At 49.3% G+C, this 22,978-nt stretch overlaps 1 protein-coding gene across 1 annotated transcript in view; it reads right to left on the minus strand.

The window, feature by feature from the left end:
• Window positions 1-1,230: 1,230 nt before the first annotated feature.
• LMX1A (LIM homeobox transcription factor 1 alpha) overlaps window positions 1,231-22,978 on the minus strand; it is a 152,518-nt gene continuing 130,770 nt past the window's right edge. The window contains exons 5-9 of the mRNA XM_035722399.1: window positions 10,128-10,300; window positions 7,252-7,329; window positions 5,893-5,959; window positions 3,126-3,296; window positions 1,231-1,506 (exon numbers count right to left, since the gene is read on the minus strand). Coding sequence (XP_035578292.1) covers window positions 1,346-1,506; window positions 3,126-3,296; window positions 5,893-5,959; window positions 7,252-7,329; window positions 10,128-10,300 — 650 coding nt within the window. The 3' untranslated portion in view covers window positions 1,231-1,345. The remainder of the gene's footprint in view (window positions 1,507-3,125; window positions 3,297-5,892; window positions 5,960-7,251; window positions 7,330-10,127; window positions 10,301-22,978) is intronic.

The raw sequence follows: 22,978 nt of genomic DNA on the forward strand, positions 1-22,978 counted from the left end.
GTAGTAAATATTTCAGGCTTTTGGGGCCACATACACTCTGTCCCGTACTTTTTTTTTTTTTACAACCCTTTAAAAATGTAAAAAAAAAAACATTCGTAGCTGGCAGGCCATAAAACACAGCCTGCGGGCCGTAGTTTGTCAACCCCTGGTCTATAACACCACGATGCCCTCCTCCATCCCCTTGGCGACAGCCTCCTCCCCATGGCAGGACTCTGGCCCCCTGAGCTGCCCTGAGCTGGCCCCTCCAGCCGAGGCTTTGCAGAAGGGACCCTGGCAGGCAGAGTGGCCCTCAGGGCTCAGGGTGCGGACCCACCCCCACCCCCATAGCCTCTTTTGCCAAGTGACTGGTCTGGTATTTTAAACAAATATCGGCTATCAGTTTCAGCCCTGCTCATGTGTCCTGGGGGTGAATGAAGCCTCGGTGTCCCCCAGTGAGGTAGGTACATAGTGTCAGCCTCATCCCACACCTGTAGATGCTGAAGTTCAAGAGCAAAACTGACCTTCCTACTGCTGCCCACAACTACACGTCAGAATTTAAAAGAAAGCTGAAGAGTCTAGGCTTTACCTTTTCTGAGAACACAGTCAAGGCTTTTTCTGTCCCACCCAAGCCCTGTGATTCAGTCCCCAAGAGAGCAAGAATCCATGAAGGAGTACGGTCAGCCACCTGGAGCTGCTTTCCAGACCTCGATGACACTCTTGAAAACAGAATTCACTCAAGCACTCAAAGCTCTGGGCTCAGGTGCTGCAGTCCTCTCTGCCCTGCCGACAAGTCTCTTCGAACTAAAAATAAAGTTTATAAAAGTAAATTATCTCATTTTATAACTTAAGTGCATCAAGCATTTCCTTAAATATAGTTCACACTGAAAATAAAGTTACTTTTGCTGTACAGTTGGTGTGTTATAATTAGGAATAAACTTTGATGATAAAGCATGGAAGGTTACACACTCACACACACATCTATCTGTCTGTCTGTCTATGGGTATATGGATGGGTAGACATATGCACCTCTTGTCAAGAGCTTCCCCGAAAATGGCGGGAAGTTGTTAGGAGTCTCTAGGTACCTAGTTTGCATGAGAATGTCTATATTAAAAGTCCCTGTCCTTAATGATAAACACATCTTCATACCTAAAGCTAAGACTTATCAGAAACATGAAACTATGCGATCCATTATGTATTCAGTCTTTGGAAATGCCGAGCTACACCAGGTCGTTATACAACAGCAATCGGACAAAACTCCCTCCCCAACCCACCTCTCCCCTGGCCTCCCCATCCTAATGTCGGCCGACCCCTCACGTCATACGGTTGTTCCGGGTGGGAGCCCAGCCACAGAACTCGAGGGGAAGACTCAAGAGGTAAAGTAAGAATTCTGCATGGAGTACAGGTGGTCGATGGGGTTTCCCACCCGGGACTGCAGGGGCCCGGCTTCTGAGGTTGCTAGGAAACAGTCACCCAGGTTACTGAGGGAGGTGTCGTCACTATCCAGGTCGTGGAAGAGGGGCTCAGCACCTGAAATAGAGATGATATGGTCATGAGGGTCTCAAAGAAGTGACTCCCTTAGGGGCTAGGAATGCGAAAGCCCCCCTGTGCTGCGTGCTGCGGGGCGGGTGGAGGGAGAGCTGCGACGGGGGGGGGCGGGAGGGAGGGAGGGAGGGAGGGGATCCCTGTCCGCAGATCTCTCAGGGCCTTAGGGGGCCCGGATGGAAAGCGCAACCCCTGAAAACAGGATAAACTCGGTTAGGACAAAGGGCCGAATGGGGTGCAGCAGAAGCAAATGTCAGAACATCTAGAGGGTGAGTTTGGGGAGTGGGGGCTGGAGAAGCAGGGGCAGGGCTCTGGCAGGACTCGCCCCCCCAAAATGGTTCTTGAAGGAGGCCCGGGACTAAGACAAATAGCGGGGCTATGAAGGAGGCTCGTGCCAACCCCGGGGGGGGGAACACGGGTCCCTTCAAACAGCAACATCAGACTGAGTGCCTGCTGACTCCCGGAATGTGTCCTGCAAAGGACAGATGGTTAGGTGCCCGCCCTCGACTAATTCACACCCTTGACCGAGCAGCCGGTAGGGCAAACTGTGGATCGCTCTGGGAGCACTGTGACAAGAATGGAGGTGTCTCCATTTCAGCCTTGACACATGCTACCCGCTCAGATGTATCTATGTATGAATGAGGGTCAGTCAAGTCTCTGCAGAGAGCTGGATCGTAATCCTAGTTTGCTGTACGCATCACATGGGAGGACAGGGGTTACTTCAACAACAAACAATGCTTTTTAATGAAGGCAAAAAAGGCATTTTGCTTGACAAAATCTGTGACCTGAGCCATGTATCTCTGATTGATACTGTTTTGAACGTTTGGAAATAAAACTGTATTTTTAGCCATCGGTGCAGTTTATCACAGATTACACAGATTAGATGCATTTCATTGGCCACTGACCTTCTCCGTATAAAAACGCAGTGACCTCTATTTGGCCCTGAGACTGAACTTCACTCCAGAGCTCGCCCACCTCATCAGAGCGCCCCAGCCCAGAGCTGACCATCAGGGGAAGCAGCAAACAGGGCAAGTAGGGGAGGCCAAGCTATTCACACACCCAACATTTAAAGCAACCCCAGACTGGAGGGGTGGGGTGGGAGGGGGCAGGGGATGATTTCACTTCACAAGTCAGGTTATGTTTCAGGAGTTAATTTAGAGCACTTAAAGAGTATCGGTTCAATTAGGAAATGTGCCTTCTGTGCTGTTACATATGTTCTTTCTTCACGTAAAAAGTTTGCTTGGTTAAGGCCCCTGCCCACATCACTGCAGACACTGCTTATGAGCATGTGGGACCAGGTATGAAAGGAAAGGAGGGAAATCTGACCACAGCAAACAGGTCTACAGTGGAAGTACAACCTCTTATTTAAAACCAACAAGAATCTCTGAAAAGGAGAATGAATGGAAATATCACTAGTGACTCTGTGTGTTGGTCCTTCTTCTGTAGCCACTGGTTAGATGATCCTAGCAGCATTTTCTGGGCACGTATTCTCCTTTGCTGCTCCGGGGGAGCACCTGGGAACCGTGTGGATGCGTTGGGGAGGGAAGGAGAATCCCAGGCAAGCAGGTTGTGAGAGGTCCCTGCGGGGCTTGAGTCCATCTTACCATATGGGTGCATGTGGTCTCCCGGCATCTGGGGTGGGGTGAGGCCCTGTCGGAAGGGGTCTGAGCTGTAGACGCTCTGCTCGATGGCCAGGAGCTGCTGTGGGGTGGGCAGAGCCGTGTAGGGGTTCATGATCCCTTCCATGGCAGCGTTCCCACCGCCATTTGTCTGAGCTGGAGGACAAAGAAGGCGGCAGATCATTCCCCACGCGCAGCCAGGGCCCCATGCTGGGAGAGAAGGCCCAGAGCATCTTCTGAACTTCATACCCCCCCCCCCCCCCGCTGCCCGGTGTCCCCGTCCAGCACCAGCCTTTGCTGCAGCTTTGTAAGGAGGCGTGAGAGGGGCTGGTGCTCGTGATACCGGGAGCCCCAGACTTGGGGTGGCACGTGCTGTGTCTGCCATCGCACTGTTGCCCCACCAAACGGACTTCTCACAGGCCTGCTTGAGCAGCCCGGCAACATGGCAGCTGGCTTCCCCGGCGCCAGCAGTCCAGCGGAGCGCAAAGCAGAAACTGCCACATTTGTCATGACCTCGCCTCAGAAGTCACTCCCTAGGTCAGCCCTCGTCAGTGTCGAAGGGGACGACACAAGGGTGTGAACACCAGGTGGTGACAATCGTGGAGCGCCATCTTGGCTGTGGGACTGTGGTGAGGTCATTTTACTTCCTGGCTCATTTATAAAGTGGACAGGTCAGCCTGGTGATGGGTATGAAAGAGGGCACGTATTGAATGGAGCACTGGGTGTTGTACACAAACAGTGAATCATGGAACACTGCACCAAAACCTAATGATGTAATGTATGGTGATTAACATAACATAATAAAATAAAATTTAAAAAAAAAAGGTCTGGAACAAGGCCACATCAGTGGTTCCCAGCCTGTGCCCCCTCAGGGGCCATCAAGGGTCAACCTCAGAGAAGAGGCATGGGGGAGGTGCAGTTGAACTTGGAGAGCTTTCTCGAAATACATCATTAAAACCAAGGCTACACATGAGTCTGGCAGCCACTGGAGATGATGGATCAAAGATCCTTCCAGCATCACCCCACTGAGAGCCCGTCAGTCAAGTGGGGTTCATGACACCGGCCCCGCTGACCTCGTGGAGCTGATAAATGTGCTTTGGAACAACTTGCTACACTTGTGTAGAAAATTGTCGGAGACTGGAGGACTCCCTTCCTGCCTCCACATCTTGCTGTGGTTCTCTGAACATCGGCCCATGAACTCTAGAGACTCTACTTTCCACAGCTTCTACTTTCTTAGGTCTGCCCTAGGAGTTGCCCTTCGAATTCTTTCGAGTCTCAAGCACTCTGAGTTTGTGTTCTTAAAATGCCTTGATGCGTTCTCCCCCCACCCTGAGTGTGCTGGCCTATGGGAGTCGACGTGCATGGCTCTTCCATGTCAGTGACCCTCTCTGAACTTCCCAGGGGCCCAGTGCGGCAGGGCTGGTAGGCGGCATTATCCCACCCCGGGGACAGATAGCCTGAGGCGCCAGGAGACAGAAAGGCTGGTCCCAGATCAAACAGCTCTAGGGGTGGAGCTGGGGCAGCATTCGGGTCTCCTGAACAACTTGCCCCAACAACCTTCCCCGGTCCCCATGTCCTTGTTTAAATTCTCTCTCTGAGCATCTATCTTGCTATTAAGATACTGTTTGGCCTAGAAGATTAAGAAGCCAAGGGAACTCTGGGCTGCAAGAGTCAGATTCTAGATTGAGCTGAGCCCAGGTATCAAGCACAAGGCAAGGTCCATCATGCAAGGGCAAGGAGCCCTGTCTAGGGGCCTGAGAACAATTGTCACAGTCATGGCCTTTTTCAAAGTGTGGTCCACAGGGTGGCGGTGGTGGGCGTCTTTTAAAAATGCAGAATTTCAGGGCCTAGCCAGACTAGAGGAATCAGAATCTGTACTTTACCACATGTCAAGTGATTTAGGTCCACACTGAAGGCTGACAATTCCTGTTTGAGGTACAAGCAGACCCCTCAGGGAATCCCGCTGGATGGCTGTTGGGGGCATATCCCTTTAAGAATCACACGGTCATAATATAGTTCTATTTGATTTTTTTTTCCTTTAACTCCCTTGAAGAGTCCCACAACCTGTCCCTCTCCACCTCTTTCCAGTCCTCACACCAGAACTATTAACCACAACAGCAAATGGAGGTGTGCACAGGAAGGGAGAGTTGGGGTGGCATGGCCTAGCGGAACCGAGGTTCAGAGACCTATGCTCCGGTCCTGACTCACCCCCTATTCAGCGAGGACCCGGGTCAGCCTTGCAGAGCCCTTGTCTGCTCATCAGTGAGGTGGGGACAAAGGACTTCTCTGCTCCCCTGGTGGGGTGGGGGGTGTTGTCAGAGTGTTGTCAGAGTCAGTGTGAGAACACTCTTTGAACTATGAACGTGCCCGACGAGGGAGAGGGTTACTGTTCTACTCTCCGTATTTTTACTGTTTTATGTCGTTTTAGAAAGGGGTCAGTCACAGTGGTGTCCTCTGTCAATTGATTTGCTGGGAAGGAGGGGGATCTGGGTGTGTCCTGGGCTCTGCGGGGAGTCCTGCCACGGCCCCGGGGGCTCTGGAGAAGGTTCGGACCACCTCAGTCAGCCTCCCAAGCCTCAGCTCGGTGTCCTCGACCCTCTCCCAGATTCCCCGGGGCTCGATCCTCACTGCAAGAGCCTCTGTCCTTGGTGCGGACAGGGCTTTGCTGAGCCCAGAAGTGGCCTTCCAGCAAGAGCCGGGTGGTGGGCGAGGCCCGGACGCTCGCAGGCCCGGCTGGAGGGGCCCTGCTTACCGGAGCTCAGCCTCTGGGTGTTCTGCTGGTCCTGTTGTTGCTGCTGCCTCCGGGCTAGCTTCTTCATCTGACAAGGAGAGGGGTGCAGGGTTAGGGGTTTGGAGGCAGGGGGCCGGCAGCAGGCACACAGGCCTCGTGTGGAAAGCGGAGAGACCACCCCCGCGGCCTGACTCAGGACAGGAGCCAGCCATGAGGCTGTCCACGGCTGCTGTGGGCTCTTCACCCGCTGCCGGGCGCAGTCAGCTGGCTGGGAAGCACCAGGCCGCTCACAAGCACAGGGACTTCCTCTCAGCAGATAAACATCGCCGCTTGTGTTGTGACAGTTTCCGGTGAGCTCTAAGTGTGGCATGTGGGGACCGCAGGCGAGCCTAGCTGCATGGCAAGGGGCTGGCTGACAGGGTGTCACCTGGGATGTGGCACTCCTCGCCCACTCCCCCCGTCTGCCGGCCCTGGTGTTGGAGACTCCAGGTAAGGAGCTGATCTCCCAGAGCACCCTGTCACCACCAAAACTTCCCAGAAGGAGCATCTTAACCCAATGCTTCTCACACGGTGTTCTGTGGAACGTTATGGTCCCGTGCGACCCTAACAAAAACGAGCAAACATTTCTCAGAGCTTCCAACTCCTCTGCTTTATGAATCCATTAGGTTACGGGGCCTCTCAAACCTACGGAGACACGGAGTCCTCTCAGGATGGAGTACGTATCAATGGCCCCGTGCTGAGGAATTCAGTTAGGGCAGCGCCGTGCTGTCTGAGCCAATCAGGATCCGATAATGAGATACGAATTTATCACCCACTACAGATTAGGACCCCCGACATACGGGCCACAGGCCACATGCCTTTTTAGGGGCAGAAAACTGGATGAGCACAAGGTCTAAAATAAATGAAAGACTACGGCGGGGCAATGCAGACCTCAGTAACATGACGGTTGGGGTGTCTATGGAGGCCACTGAGGAAAGGGATTCATGCCACCACGCTAGGATATGGCCTCAGTCCTGTCACATGTGTGCTATGGACGTTTCTCTTTGCAATTTTAAATGCACTTTGGTAGCTGGGTTAGATAAAGGTGAATGAAAGAATCCACTTTTACCAGAAGACACAGAAAGACGTTCATTCCAGCAGACGGCTGGCCAGATTCACAGTCACGGCCACTAGGAAAATCAAAGTCATTTCACTAAAATGAATGCCCCGTCTCTCCCCTGCTGCGGGGCTGCTGTGGCTGACAGGACCATCGATAACAGAATTTTTGAATCAGAAGAACTCCTCTATCCAGTGAGTTCTGGTTCGATAACCCACCCACAAGTATTTATTATTTCAGGAAACCAGCCACACAGAGACAAACGACAGTATGAAGCAGATTACCTTAGCTCTCTGGTTCTGGAACCACACCTGGACGACGCGGACACTCAGCCCTGTCTCTGCAGCCAGGGTCTCCCTCACCTTGACAAAAGGAACATTAGAAATAGAGAAACACTGGCATCTCAGGGGAGGGGGCAGAACATTCCCTACGCGGCGCACTGGGAGGCCCGTAGGCTGCATCTTACACGGGAGCTGGCTGGTGTTCGATGGCCAGTGTGATCCCAAACACAAGACCACTGCTTCCCTTGAGGTGGAGAGAGGTCCTTCACCAGGTAAACAAAGGAAGGGATAATTAATTTAGATGTGCATTCCAAGAGGGATTTCTCTGACTCTGGAAATTAGGCCTTCAAGGGGTTCTGGAACATTAGCAAAATCTATCATTGTGCTTTAAGAGTCACATCCATGTCTATGTACTGACCTACTTAAGGAGAACGGAGGGCGAAAATCACTTTGCAAAACAAACGGCTCTCTCTTGTTCTCTTCCGTCTCAATTCGTTAACCTACATTTTTGGTTCTGTCCCTCACAGCTCTAGGTGACTTTTAGTGTTTCATGAATATTCATATTCCCTGTTACCCTGAGTGAGCCCCACTCAAGGAGAGTAAGACCAGAGCCATCTGGAATCTGCCAGAGTGAAAGCAGTCAGCTCTGATCAGCACATGCGCTGTGGCCCCGTAGAGACAGGACTGTCGGGATCCCAAGGAAGAGATGGGTTGAAACATCCGCCCTCCACGCAGACATACGCTGAGGGGCGGGCAAGGGGGCAGGAAGGGAAAAGGCGAGAAGCTCAGCCTTTCTGAGAGCGAGGCTGAGAGACACCGCCCTCTTGCTTAGATTCTGGGCAGGACATGGGGTTGAACGCCTGACACAGGAGCAAAGAGCTCACAGGACGCCTTGGGAAGCGGTCCACCTCTATCACCCCACTGGGGCTGAGGCCTAGGAGAAGTGAGATGATTAAACCAGATCTTGAAAACACATCCTTCTGCTAAGCCAACTAAAATAGCAGTGTGCCCCAGCCCCACTTCCACCTGCTGAAACCCTATCCATTTTTCAGGGGCCCGGCTCAAAAGCCACCTGTTCCACAAAGCCTTCCTGACTCCCCAGACAGAAGTGACCTTCCCCTTCCCCGGGCTCCCACGGCTCCCAGCTGCCCCTCGGTAATGGTCCTCACAGCTCTCTCCCCCGTGTTAGTTACGTACATTCGCATCTCTCCCCCACCGGCTGGGGGCCTGCAGGCTGCCTGGCCACCAGCACCAGGCACGGGGCCGTACAGGGGCTGGGAGTCTAACACGCGTAGAATCAGTAGTAATAGAAGGAGGTGATCATTTGTCCTTGCATAAGCCTACTTTGGGGCTACTTTACTTCCTACCAGCACCTTCCCTGGAGCCCAGGGAGCAGGAGCGCAGAGAGAGAAAGAGGTGTGCAGGAGGCCAGAGGTGGTGGCAAACGGCATTATTGGTCAGTTCAGCAAGGACGCCCCCTCCCTCCCCTGCTCCCACGGGCGGGCCTTCCCCCCTGCCTCACACTGGGTTAGCCACATGACTTGCTTTGGCTCACGGGATGTGTGTGGACACGGTACGTGTGATCCAAGGAGAGCCTTTCAGTGGTTTTGCCCGGTGTGACTTGGCCTCCTGCCTTCTGCCATCCTCATGGAAACAGCGTGCTCCTTCGGCCTGGAGCCCCGGAGAGACAGGTGGAGCAGGCCTGAACCTGAGCCCAGCTGGGCCACAGCCAAGCCACAGTCCAGGAGCAAGAACACAATGTCCGCTGGAAGCCACTAAGATTTTGTTTGTTTTGACAGCAAAAGCCAACTAATACAGATAGAGAAAAACAATGCTAAGGTTTTTAAAAACGTATTTCCTCCACGAGTTCCAATTTTAAAAAGTTCTTATTTGTATCGTATCAGTAACAAGATTGAGCATATGGCCGTCAATAAATGGCGGGTCTTTAATAAACGGGCACAGCTGTTTGTGGCAGAGACTGCTGATTGTCCCCAGTACCCATTCTCTCCTTCTTCCGATTAACCGTTGAATTCCCAAGCTTTAGCAGGGCATGTGGTCAACCAGGCAGACTCATTGCCCAGCTCCCTTAGAGGAGGTGTAGTCATGGGATTGAACTCTGGCCACCACGTATGAGTGTAAGTGATGCAAAGGATCTTGGGGCATGCCTTGCCCTCTACTTCCTCTTTCTCCACCATGGTGGCTAGAAAAGATGGGGGTACCTATGGCCCCTTAGAACCATGTGACGGATAACAGAGCTCCCTGCTGATCTTGGGTTGCTCATCTCTGGGCTGCGACATAAGATGGAAACAAACTCGTACCTCATTAAACCACAAAAGTTCACAGCAGACCCATCTGTCACAGCCCCAAACTGGAAACAACCCACACACCCATCAACAGGTGAATGGACAAAGAAGCTGTGGCGCATCCGTACAGTGGAATACCATTCGGCAACAAAAATGAATGAACTAAGACATCAGTGAAGCCCAAAGTCACCATCCAAGTGGAACAAACTAGAGCAAAAATAAATAAATAGATTTCTATTAGCCACTATATTTTTATTCTCCTTGTTACAGCATCTGGGTCTATACCCTCCAACTGGTACCTGTTGTTGTTGTTCTTCCTGTTGCTCTCCATGAATTGAGCCAGCAGCCACTTGAAATGGGTATAGATGCACAAAAGTATAGGGAGATCCTATTGTCTCCCTGGCCACAGCGTTAGGGATCTGGGGTCTCCAGTAGGGCTCAAGGCTATCGACTCTATCTGAACAGCCTCCCTCACCACCCTGACCCCCGCAACGTGTGCCCATGGACACTCCAGAGGAGGGCAGTATACACAAACAGTGGGGCCCGGTCTCCTTTCCCCTCTTCTTCCCCCCGTACCTTCCTGCACGGCTTGGAGGATACTTCAAATGAGGCCTTGAATGCTCTCCTCTGTTGGGTTGTCAAGATGGTTCTGGGACGTTTGGGGCGCTTATGGTCTTTGCCATCTTCAGCAGCTCCTTTCCCTGCCCCATTGGCTGACTTGCAAAGACTTTCTTCATCATCACTTTTGCCTAAAAGAAGCAGAAAACACTGTGTTAAGGTCTTCAAAGCCACTTCCTGGAGCTGTATGTTATTCTATAACAAGGCACTCGGGTCCGTGTTCCCAGGATGCCTTTAGAGGTGAGTGCAGTAACCTCTGTAGGACTGACTTGAAAGCCTCCAGGAAAGGACCAAGGAAAATACCTCTAAAATCCAGAGACAGCAATCAGAAAGTCCGCCTGTATGGCTCCGAACTTTCTCCCAGGATCGTGTCCTAGCTCCAAAGTTACTAACTGCGTGACCTTGAGCAAGGTACTTAACTCTCTCTGACTCAGTTTCTTTACCTGCAAAACTGGAACAGAAGAGAACCTACTTCATCCGAAGAGTTGTAAGGATTAAATGAGTTTACCAATGAGGCACTCAAAACTCTGCTTGGCATACAATAAACGCCCAATAAGCACTGGTTATTAATGTTATTTCTTAGACGTCATTTTTTCAAGTCTAGGCCTGGAGAAGTTTTGTATAATTTCCTAGACACTGTGTCTGAAATTCTAGCCACTGCCAGGGGTAGAAAATATTACTGTTTAAAAGGCCACAGAGGACCAGCATTAGATTACTTGCAGGGACTGATAACTGAGAGTAGATATAGCATAGGTGGTTAGCCAAAATTGCTTGTGTATAAAATAACTACTAAAGTAACTGTATTTATATTTGTGTGGATTACTTCATAAGCAGTGAGCAACAGGAAGAGTAACTTCTGAAGGAAGCAAAGCCTTCAGCATTAAAGGCCATTGGCAGTTACATACCCAAACAATCCCCACAAGAACCTTGTTTCTCGCTGGGTCTTCATAGAGCTCAGCTCTCCTCTTTCCTCAGTGGGAAACCCCATCCCAAGGGTGTCCCCAGCTCTAGTGTCCTGATGCTGGCTCCCCTTCTGGACACCTCAAGAAATCCAGGTGGAGGGGACCCTCCATGTGTGAGCCACACAACCCCTGTTCTTCATCCCACCCTCCTCTGTGAAGGATGCTCATCTGCATATGCCATTTTCATTTAGATTTCTGTTGACTATTCCATCTGAAGGGACAGTGGCTTCTTTTCTCTATGAACATTTAGACATAGAGTTGGAACAAGAAGGGACACTAACCTGTGAGTTTCTTGAGGGCATGACCCTTGCAATGTCATTGAGCAGGTCTGACGTAGGCACACCTAGGTCTCCATCCAGCTCAGCCCCCCATTATAAGCACAGCGCTATGGGAGTGCGGTCATGCACTGGGCCTCAGTTTCCCCACCTGCACCACCGCAGCAATAACACGCATCTGCAGGCAGCTCAGGGTAGTGCTCTTGCGGGCAAAGCAACTAACCCGGTCCTGGTGCACAGGAGGCTCGAAATAGATGTGGAAAGAATGTCTTTTCCTTCTGTCTCACTCCCCTCAAGAGTACAGGGGAAAAACTCAGACAGATTAAAGAAGAGACAAAAGATGAAGAATCCTCATGACAAGGAGTGGCTACTCTGGCATCTTCACCTCTGAGGCAGCTCTTCCCTGGGGCAAATCCAGTAAGCTGACCTCAGCCATCCCTCCATAGGAAGGGGTTTTAGGATCTTTCTAGAAGGATATTTTCAGAATGGCAAGAAAAAATGAGCACAAAGGAACTCGAAGCCACAGGGAAATAAGAAGACCCCACAAGAAGAGAGACCGTGGGAAAAAAGCCACTGACTCCCCACATTCTCCATTGCAAGGCCCTATACCCCACTGCTCGAAGACCTCCTCTCCCCAAAGCCTGGTCCCTCCCTGAGGCCAAGAATTCTGTCTGCTGCTGGACTCCCATGGTCAAAAGTGTGCTCTTCTGGTATCAGTGAGGCCTTCAGTGAGTTTTCTTTGGAAATGGGCTGACACCCCCCCGCCGCTCCCGCAGGAGCATACAGACCTCCTGTAAGGCCAGCGATGAACGGGGGGCTGAATCTGGAACAAACGACTATGAAATCCAACGTGCAGCCTACATCTGAAAATGCACTTGTTGGCTTCACTGTCTCGCACATCTGAAACTCCTGTAACACCGTACGTTAACTCTACTGGAATTTAAATTAAAAGCTTAATTTTAAAAAAGGCGATGGAACACATAAAATATTTTATCAGATAAAAACAATAAAAGAAAACATACAATTTAGGAACCTCATGTGTTATAACCAATTTTGTCCATAACATGATATTTGCAAATGTCTTCTGGAGTCAGTCTGACTCTCTTGACAGTCATTCCTCACGTGGTCTGATGTAAATGCTTATTGACAACTAGGAGAACAAAACTCATGACAATATAAGGTCTAAAGTCACACTAGATTCCTTGGTAACGGCTCATATACGCTGCCATCACTTGGGAAAGCAATGTGGGCTCTGGAGTCATCCAAACTCAGGTTTAAATTCTGGCTCTGCCTGTTATGATGTGTGATTTTGAACAAATTCTCAAGACTCAGTTGTCTCATCGGGGAGGGTGACGGGGTTGTTGGCATTAAATGAGATGATACATGTAAAGGGTTTAGCGCTGTCTAGAACGTAACAGGTGCCTTCTAAATCATCATCATCGTCGTCACCATTATTACTTCAACATAAAAGAAGAATTCTTGACCTGGGGAGACACATGTTTTCTGTTAATAACAGTCGCCTGTCGACGGAAGTCGGAGTTGAGGTTTTACAAACTCAGCGTTCATTTCTCTCTTTGCGGACATGACCCCAGCCAACACTGAGAGTTGGTTGTGTAGCTGGGAGCCTGTGAGTGCTTTCGGGAAGGAAGGTGAAGGGAGGGAGACGGAGCTGGGCCGGTTCCAGACGGAAGATGTAATTGCTGAAATTTGTTGGGAGCCCCGGAGGCAGGCTGCCCGAGGCCCCTGGCGTCGCTGCGCACTGCCCCCCTTGTCTGGGATACCCATACCTTCCCCAAAAGCTGCTGTTCCATCATGGAACAGTGGGGAGGAGGAAAGAGAACTATCTCGTGGGCTGGTCCCCGGTGCCCACTTTTGGAGGATGTGGAGAGCACTATGTGTGGCTCATTCATCCTCTCCCGGTCCCTGGAGGAGGAGAGACGAAAACATTTGTTTTCAGAAGAGGAAGGAGAAGGGGGCCGGGGGTGGGGGGGGTGGGGGAGGAGGGGCAGGACAGAAAGAATGAGATTACAATCGGTTTCAAGTATTTCTATTGCTTTTGGGGTACGTTTTCTCCCTTCGATTCCTGTTTTCTGCTCCTAATCTCTCTCTCTTCTGTCTCCTCAGGTCCCACCCTTTGCCTTCCAAGAAGCTCCTCATGCTCTAGACCAGGGGCCTACAAACTTTTTTTTTTTTTTTTTTTGTAAAAGGCCAGACAGTAACTATTTTACTCTTTGCAGGCCTCACGGAAGCCACAGACAATACGAGTAGGCGTGTATTCCAAAAACGGGCCCCAGGCCAGATTGGGCCTGCATACCATAGTGGGCTGATCCCTTTGTAGACCTCTCCTGACCCGTCTTCCATCAGAACTTACATATCCTCCGTGCTAGTCTTTCAGGTTTTGACTCTGGGGACAGGGAGCTCTGCTGATGGACACCGAGGAGTCAGTGATGAGCACAGTCGGATGGGTTCTCTCCCACGGTCAAAAACATCTATGCATTGAACAGAAAATGCCTCCAACCAAGCAGTCACTGCTGTGGAATTCCAGGTGTCCTGGCAGAGCCGAGCGAGGGATTCTGAAGACAGAGCAGGGAGGGGCCTTCTGGCACTTCTCAAGGTGCTGACAGATGCCCAGGAGAAGGCAGACCATCACTAAACATCACCTACTCCTTATCTGCTGGGTTGTAAATATTCCGGGCAGAACAGTGCCCTCTCACTCTCTCGGGGAACTTCCAGGCTGCTCCTGGGATGTTCACCGAGGCTGCCGCCTTCTCTTGCCGCAGGGACAGGGCTGTCGGACTCCGGACCCCAACTTCTCCATTAAAAAAAAAAAAAACACGCAATGCCTAGGATACACACTTATCGATGGGTCCGAGAGAAAGAAACGTTCGAAAAGAGCTAGGAAATTTCTCCCAGAACCAGCAGGAAGCCTGGAGAGCAGAAGATGAAGAGCGACTTTGAAATCGCAGAGATGTGGGAATGCAAGAGGGAGCCGGCCCCGCTCTGTTGCCAGCGCTCCCACACCCAGATGCAGGTCAGAGCGATCCCTCATAATTTAAGCTGACACCCCTCAGTGGAGATGAAAGGAACACCACTCGCCGTCTCCGACAACAAATGTCAGCATCCCTGGAGGCCATTTAGACACAAACACAGCATAAATCTGACTCCTAGTGGGGAAGGCCAGAGATTGAGTCTCCACACACAGCCTGCCATAGTGAAATGAATTTGCTTGGCATAAAGTTTGAACATGTTTCTCAGGGTCTTTCTTTCCCCTTTCTCATAAAAAAAAAAAAAAATCTGGAATGGCTCAGGGCTGTTGCTTCCCCCTTGCCTGGCCCTCCCACTCGTTTATGACATAAGCAATCACAGATGAAAGACCCAGCCGTAGTTTATGGCCCCGAGATGGGCTGCCACTACCTGTGGGGCCTCGTAGATTCATTTCAGGTTGTTGGAAAAATCCCAACGGCCCATAAACAGGGAAAGAGATATCTGAGCTTGGCCCAGGAGGTGAGGGTGGTAGTGGGAGGGGTGGGGGGAGAGACCCGCATGCTCGGGAAGGGAGAGGCAGGAACGGACCTCAGATGCTGCCCCCATGATGAGCCTCATAAATGTCCTTCAGGCCGGGGGAGGAGAGGAAGGGTCTGGGACTTGCTGTGGGGGGAGGGGGAGGGAAAGGAGGAAGGGCGGGATGTATGAAGACAGGAAGCTATTTCAGTTGCTGCGCTGCACTGCAGGATCGGAATTCCATTCTCCCGGAGCCGAGTGGTGGTCAACTCTGGATGCAGTGCAGCATCTAAAATCCAAGAGGCAAGATGTGAAGTCCTCCAGAAGGGTCGAGTCTCTGTACTAGAACTAGTACACTTTCAAACTACTGTTTGAAACTACCTTGCACATGGTTCTGCAAGGAGGTCTCGACTCCGACCAAACCCAGGTTCCCATGAAAGATCAGACTTGGAACCGGTTCACTGCCTCATTTCACTCAATGAGCATCCATTATGGGCTCGTGTCAGGCACGGGACCAGGACAACCCTGGGATATGGAGATGATGAAGACTCACCCCCTCCTCTCACAGAGATCCCAGATTCGGAAAGGGGAAAAAGGTCCAATGGTCAAAGAACGATAACTCTGCTCAGAGGAGCGAGGGGAGGGGACCGGAGAAGGTGACATCGTGCAGGTGTCACTTGAACTACAAATGAGTCACACAAACAACGCACAGCAGTTCCAGATATAGGAGACGGGGCGCCGCATGTCACAAGAGCAGAACTTCCAATGGCATGGCAGCAAGACATCGACCCAGGCAGTGGGCTCATCAAATAGCCAGTGTGCCGGCATGCAGCTCCAGCCCAGCATTGCTCAGGGCACTGGGAGGGGTAACAAAGACCTCAGACATAACCCCTTGCTCTTAAGGAACAGAAAACAGAGTTAGCACATACGGAATGATCAAAAATATCACACAGAACTTGGCTAAGTTCTTCGGGCATGGTGAGAAATGTGAGTACAAACGTGGGCATTTAGAAAAGACACTTCCGTGAGCCAGAGAAGCTAGTAGCAGGAGCTTAAACACAGGGACAAGGGAGGCGAGGTCTTCCAGAGGCCAAGGGCAGGAAGCTGGAGCTCTGGAGGGCTCAGCCTGCCTTTAACCTCAGGAAGGGGAAGAAAATGAATGCACTCCCAGGGACCACGACAGGGAACCTCAGGGCCTCATCGGAGGGTACACAACTTGGAGGAAGAAGAAATACAGGTGGAGAGGGGCCCCAATGTCCCAGAGCCGATGCTGTCGGCAGTGACGAGATAAATGACAAAGGGAATCCTGTGGCTGGAGCCACATGGGAAAAGGGTGGACCGGGGAAGGCCCAGACGCCAGGCCCGGAATTGCTGGGCCCATATGGGGTGATGATATCCACCCTGAAGCCCGGGCTGAGGAAACCGCTCAGGTCCCAGCGCTAGACAGGGACCCTGAAACAGAAGACAATGCCCATGTCCCAAGCACCAATTCTGTGTCAGCCCTTTTGTGCCCAGGGCACACGTGTCCTCTCATCTCCATGGCAATGCGCACGACAGGTAGTACCATTCATTCTGCTCCTGCCCAAGGAATAAAGACAGCCTCAGAGAGGTTCAGGAATCTCCCCACCAACATGCAGGGCCCCCACGGCAGGACCAGGTTTCATCCAAGGCCTGTCTACTTCCAAGCCCAGGCCCAAGGTGCTCCTGCAGTGCGGACAGAAACAAGACTTTTTTTTTTTTTTTTAAGATGGAAAGGAAGAAGGGGGGAGAGGGAGAATCTTAAGCAGACTCCACGCCCAATGCAGAGCCTGACACGGGGCTCGATCTCACGACCCTGAGATCATGACCTGAGCTGAAATCAAGGGTCGGATGCTTAACCAACTGAGCTACCGAGGCACCCTGAGAGACAGACTTTTTAACCAGCAAACCAGACATAAGTAAAGGACAGTAACCTGTGCATCCTGGCCTAAGAGTGGCGACAGTCAGATGCTCTGTGTCCCACAGCCCACTGAAAGATCACTCTTTTATCAGGGGCCATACAGAATGCTAGAAAGTCACTCCGGGCATGAAATAGGAGACTGGGTTCTAAGCCCTAATTCTGCAACTCAGCTGTATACCCTTGGTTGAAATTCCCCACATCTCGGAGACTCCATTTCTTCATCTACAAGATAATATAAAAATCCCTTATGCTTACCTAATCCTTGGCATGGAGTCATTTTACAGTTGCATTGTTTCATTGTTTCTATCACAACCCAGGAAGCAGGAAATGCGTGTTTGTCTTTTTTTTTTTTTCCTTTTTACAGATGCATAAACTGAGGCCCAAGGAGGGAGTTGTACTGCCCAAGGGCACAGGGTTGCGATGCTCTGTCTTGTGCCCCCACATCCCTTCTCCCTGCCTCAACTGCCTCATGGGATAGGTATGAAGATCCAAGGGTCCCTGGTATTTGCAAAATATCACGTGTTGGCCACCTACAGGTGGCATCACCGTTATTAAAGAGGGAGAAAAGAAAGGCTCACGGGAAGGGGGTGGAAAGCCATTCTCGGGGGTGGAAAGCCATTCTTTTCTGTCCAGAAGGGACAGAACCTCTCCTCCCTCCCCAACACATACCTTACCATTGCAGTCCCAGCCAAAATCTCCAATCACAGGGCACTAAGCCTTTGCAGAGCACAGCAGACAGAAGCCAAGTCCACGCCTGAGTCAGGCTGGAGGTCAAGTGTCTCGGAAAGGCACCTTCGTACGGCCATGCCCACAATGGATGGGGGTTTCTGTGCCAGGCAGGGGGAGGGGCCAGCAGGCCAGCCAGGACCCTGAAGGGAGCTACAGCTCCACTCTGGGGATGATGGCAGCCACCAGAGCCTGGACACCTCACTTGCTTGCCCTGGTGGACTGGTGCTCGTGGGATGGAACCTCGCCAGGGGAGGTCTATAGGGAAACACGACAGTATTGGTGCAGATTGCCGGGATTATTGTGGATTTGCATCAGTTTGGGGCCTCTTCACATTTGAATAGGCTTTATGCTTACACCTACCTTGCCACACACACACACACACACACACACACACACACACACACACACACTGCATCTTTTCTCTGGAGTTCTATTGCTTTCCCCATTTTAATAAACACACATCTACATGCAATCCAAACTGATGAGCACAGGTGTGAATGCTGACTGCCCCTATGCCCAGACTTGTCATATATGGAAATACTAATAATTACGATATCACGAGATTCCTCTACACCAACATCACTGTATGCAAATCAAGAACAGACAAAAGCACTACACAAAAGCCAGGACTTGTGTTGTTTGGATTTGGCTAGCACCAGAGAGAGAGACTGGAAGCTTATAATAAGCCAAATCAGGTATTTGGGGCTCAGGGTTCAGCCTCAGTAAAAGCTCATTAATCCAGATGCACCAATGGTTCACTAGGTGTGGGCTGTGATATGCATAATGTTGTCCTAGGTTAAAGGGGAACCTGAGTGGGGCTCAGTGGGTGAAGCATCGGCCTTCGGCTCAGGTCACAATCCTGGAGTCCCGGGATCAAGCCCAGCATGGGGCTCCCTGCTCAGTGGGGAGTCTGCTTCTCCCTCTCCATCTCCTCCTCCCCCATTCATGCTCTCTTCCTCACTCTCTCTCAAATAAATAAATAAAATCTTAAAAAAAACAACGACATTGTCCTAGGTTACTATTAATAAGGTCTGAGTGCAATTGTTCTGGTTTAGAAACAGACTAAAGCGGATTGAATGCTGTATCTCTTTGGAGTTGTCCAATTTTGCTGCATTAATCACTAGTCCTCTGGAGGATAAAATTATCTGAGAAAATGAAACTGTTTCAAGTCAGGGTTGGGAGACAAGGAGTTAGTTATCTCTCCAAATTAAGAAAGACCCAGACAACAATCCTCGAGATGACTGCGGAGTTGAGTGAGTTGGCTAACGTTGTTAATGTTCTCATGGGGAAGTGAATCCTCCCTGGACAAGTTCATTGCGGACTTAATCATACAGAGAAGTTGCTCAGATGACCACAGCTGATCTGACTGCCTATGCCCTTGGCAGAGACGTCCTGGTTGTGATTAGGCCCTCTGGTGGTTTGAAGGGGCAAGCTGAGGCCACTACCCAGGCCAGGTCTGTGCCTTCAGACTCTTAATTCATCCCACAAAACACGGAGAGACTCAAAAGAGCAGGGAAAAGTGAGGTCAGATACACCGTCTCTGTGCTTACCTCCAGCACTCACCAGCTATGTGATCCAAGGCCAATGACCTAGCCTCTCTGAGCCCTACCCTCCTAAGTTGGAAAATCAGGGGAATAAAGACCTGCCAAGCCACCCTGATAGGGTTTGAGAACTCAAAAGAAGGAGTAGGTAAAAGCACTTTTTTTTTTTTAAGATTTTATTTATTTGTTTGACAGAGAGAGAGAAAGAGCACAAGCAGGGGGAGCGGCAGGCAGAGGGAGATGGAGAAGCGGGGATGTGGGGCTCGATCCCAGGACTCTGGGATCATGACCTGAGCCGAAGGCAGCCGCTTAACTGACTGAGCCACCCAGGCGCCCCTGAAAGCACTTTTTTAAAAATTGTAAAATACTATTAAAATGTAAGATGTTTTCAATTTTCTTATTTTTACTACGTCTCTTGATGGCTTAGGAACCTACTGTCTGTCCCCACTATGAAACTCACACTCCTCATCCAGAATGTCCCATCATTCCACAACTACACCCGGGCGTGCACCCACACATACAGGCTCTCTTGCAGACACGGGGTGAGATGGCATGGACAAGGGGAATAAAGTCTCTGCCTTCCTATCTCTGGTGGGAGAAGACAGACAGTGAATAAATGAAGGAAAACATAATTCAGTCTATGACAATGTTAAATGCCGGGAATAAAATAAAATAGAGCAAGAGGCTACTGAAGGACCAGGGAGAGTAAAGAACACTGTTTTCAGGTCCACAATTCTGTACCGAAAAGATCCACATCTTCTCCCGGGACCACCCTCGACTCCCTTCTGTGTCAGTTCCTTCCCTCTCCAAAAACCCAGAGCCCATGTTTGTCTACCTTAAATGTTTAGTCACACAAGAATATTTGAATTAGAAGACAACTTTATATGTTGCCTTACATTCTCCAACCACTAGAACTGAAAATAGTATCATAAACTCTAAGTGTAGATTTTTTAAAAAATTCAATTAATTAACAAATAGTGTATTATTAGTTTCAAAGGTAGAGTTCAGTGATTCATCAGTTGCATATAACACCCAGTGCTCATTACATCACGTGCCGTCCTTAATGTCCATCACCCAGTTACCCCATCCCCCCATGCACTTCCCCTCCAGCAACCTTCAGTTTGTTTCTTATGATTAAGAGTCTCTTATGGTTTGTCTCCCTCTCTGATTTCATCTTATTTTATTTTTCCCTCCTTTCCTCTATGATCCTGTTTTGTTTCTGAAATTCCACATATGAGTGAAATCATATGATAATTGTCTTTCTCTGATTGACTTATTTTGCTCAGCATAATACCCTCCAGTTCCATCCACATCATTGTAAATGGTAAGGTTTCATTTTTTGATGGCTGCATAATATTCCATTGTGTGTGTGTGTGTGTGTGTGTGTGTGTGTGTGTGTGTGTACCACATCTTCTTTATCCATTCATCTGTCGATGGACATCTTGGCTCTTTCCATAGTTTTGCTATTGTGGACATTGCTGCTATAAACATTGATGTGGATTTTTTGAAAAAAAGTACTACACGGGACTAACCTAAGACTCCTTGTCAGGACATACTTCTGGAGGCAGTATAGCAGAATGGTTAAAAGCAGTGTTTTGGACTCAAATAGTTTGCTCCATCATTTTATCATTTAGCTGGTGCTCTTGGCCAAGCTGCCTGGCATGAAGTTTTGGTCTTCCCAACTGTAAAACGGGGTTTAAAGCACCTACCCAATAGGCTAATTATAATAGTTAAACTAAACAATTTATGTATAGTATTTATGGTACTAAGCTTATGGTAAGAACGTAATAAATGCTTACTGAATACATATTATCATTATTATTCTATTTTCCATATCCGTAGAATAAGCTTCTAGGAAACAGAGACACATCTAAATAATCTTGTATCCTCCACAACACAGCACCATGCTGAGCACTCGGGAGATTAATAATTAGTTGCTAAATAGTTCATGTCCAATTAATACAGAGTGGACAGAATGAAGCCAAAAGTCACATTGGTAATGCATGGCATGAACTGGCACACTGCAGAGTTCTGTCTTCCCATTTTTCACAAATCCATTCACCAATGCCAACCAACTTCCTGTAGTTATAGAAATTATTGGAGAATTACTAGTTATCCCCATACTTGGGGGCTCAGCTGGGATGAAATAGACGCCCCTTAAACTATGATCTGAATTTCTCTTTCACATTGCTCTTGATCCCACAGAGAGCCCTCAGTTTCATCACCATCCAGTTATGTTTTCATGAGAAGGAGAAGACAGCAGGCCGTAAAAAAGAGAAACCCAAAATTATGATAATTAGGGATAAAGGGAGGAAGAAGGGAAACCAAAGAAAAGAAAACTGGAAACGTGGACAGAGAGAGGCCAGCATCGTGGAGCAGGGACCATGGTGCAGTCAGTCCTCTAGCCAGTCATCCGGTGACAGGGACACACGGTCCCCAAGCACAGCTGCGGGGAGGAGGAGGCCCTCAGCCCTCTCGGGCTGGGCTGCCCTTCCTAAGTGCAAGATCCTCAACCAACATTCACATGGCCACGGTCCTTCACAGGTGATAACTCATGGGATTGGAAAACAAGTATTTTTTGCAGAAAGGGCTTTCCCTAAATTAACTATAAACTGAGTACAATTGTGTCATGAACCCCACTACAACCATCTGGAGAATATTTATGGTCATTACCCTTAAGTGAAGTTGGGTGGCCCGAGATGATCCTGATGTTGAGGAAATCATCGCGAATAACACCATCACGAACACTTCATGTAATTAGCTAGCTTTGAATTTTTAACACTAAAAACTCTTCTCAATACTGTCATTGCTTATAAAGTATAGAGTTTATTGTTGAAATAAAGGTAAGAGGAAGCATGGTGTTGCTCTGAACCTAAGACCACTGTAATTATAGTCTAGACTCTGGAACAGTGGCTTTCAAATTTGAGAAGACCTGGAGAACTGGTTAAACAAGGATTGCTGGGCCTCTCTCCCTCCACCCAGAGTCTCTGGGATGCTGGGTCTTGCCCCTAGTAGGTCTGGGAGTGGTTTGTGACTTCCCATGTCTAACAATTTCCCCAGTGATGCTGATGCTGCTGGTCCAGAAACCACACTTAAGAGAATCACTGACCTAGAACATTCCTCCCTCTCTTGGCCTACCCCTTCCCCTGTATGTATACACAGGGAGGTCCAGCAATCATAACAGAGTCTTTTTTTTTTTTTCAGTTTTATCGAGAAAAAATTGACATCCATTGCTGTATATGTTTAAGGCGGACAGCATGATGATTTAATTTATATATGTTGTGAAATTATTACCATGATAGGTTCTGCTAACATCCATCGTCTCATATAGATACAACAAAAAGAAAGGAAAAAATTTTCTCCTTGTGATGAGAACTCTTAAGATTTACTCTCTTAACAATTTTGCATGTACCATACATGAGTGTTAGCTTAACATGTTGGTCATCATGTTGTACATTCCATCCCTAGTGCTTATTTATCTTGTAACTGGAAGTTTGTAACTTTTGATCACCTTCCTCTAATTCTCCCTCCCCCCAATATCCCCTCTGGTAGCCCTAAATCTGATCTCCTTTTCTATGAGTTTGGTTTTTTGTTTTGTTTTTGTTTGCTTATTTTTTTTTTTTAGGTTCACATAGGAGATCATATAGTATTTGCCTTTGTCTGACTTATTTCACTTAACATAATGCCTTTAAGGTCCAACCATGTCATCACAAATGATAGGACTGCCTCATTTTCCTGAATAATATTGTGTATATATACCTCAACCTCTTCATCCATTCACCCATTGATGGACACTTAGGTTTTCCATGTCTTGGCTACTGTAAATAATGCTGTGAACATCAAAGTCTAGATATCTTTCCAA

The sequence above is a fragment of the Zalophus californianus genome, chromosome 10 (assembly GCF_009762305.2).
Source record: "Zalophus californianus isolate mZalCal1 chromosome 10, mZalCal1.pri.v2, whole genome shotgun sequence".
Taxonomy (NCBI): domain Eukaryota; kingdom Metazoa; phylum Chordata; class Mammalia; order Carnivora; family Otariidae; genus Zalophus; species Zalophus californianus.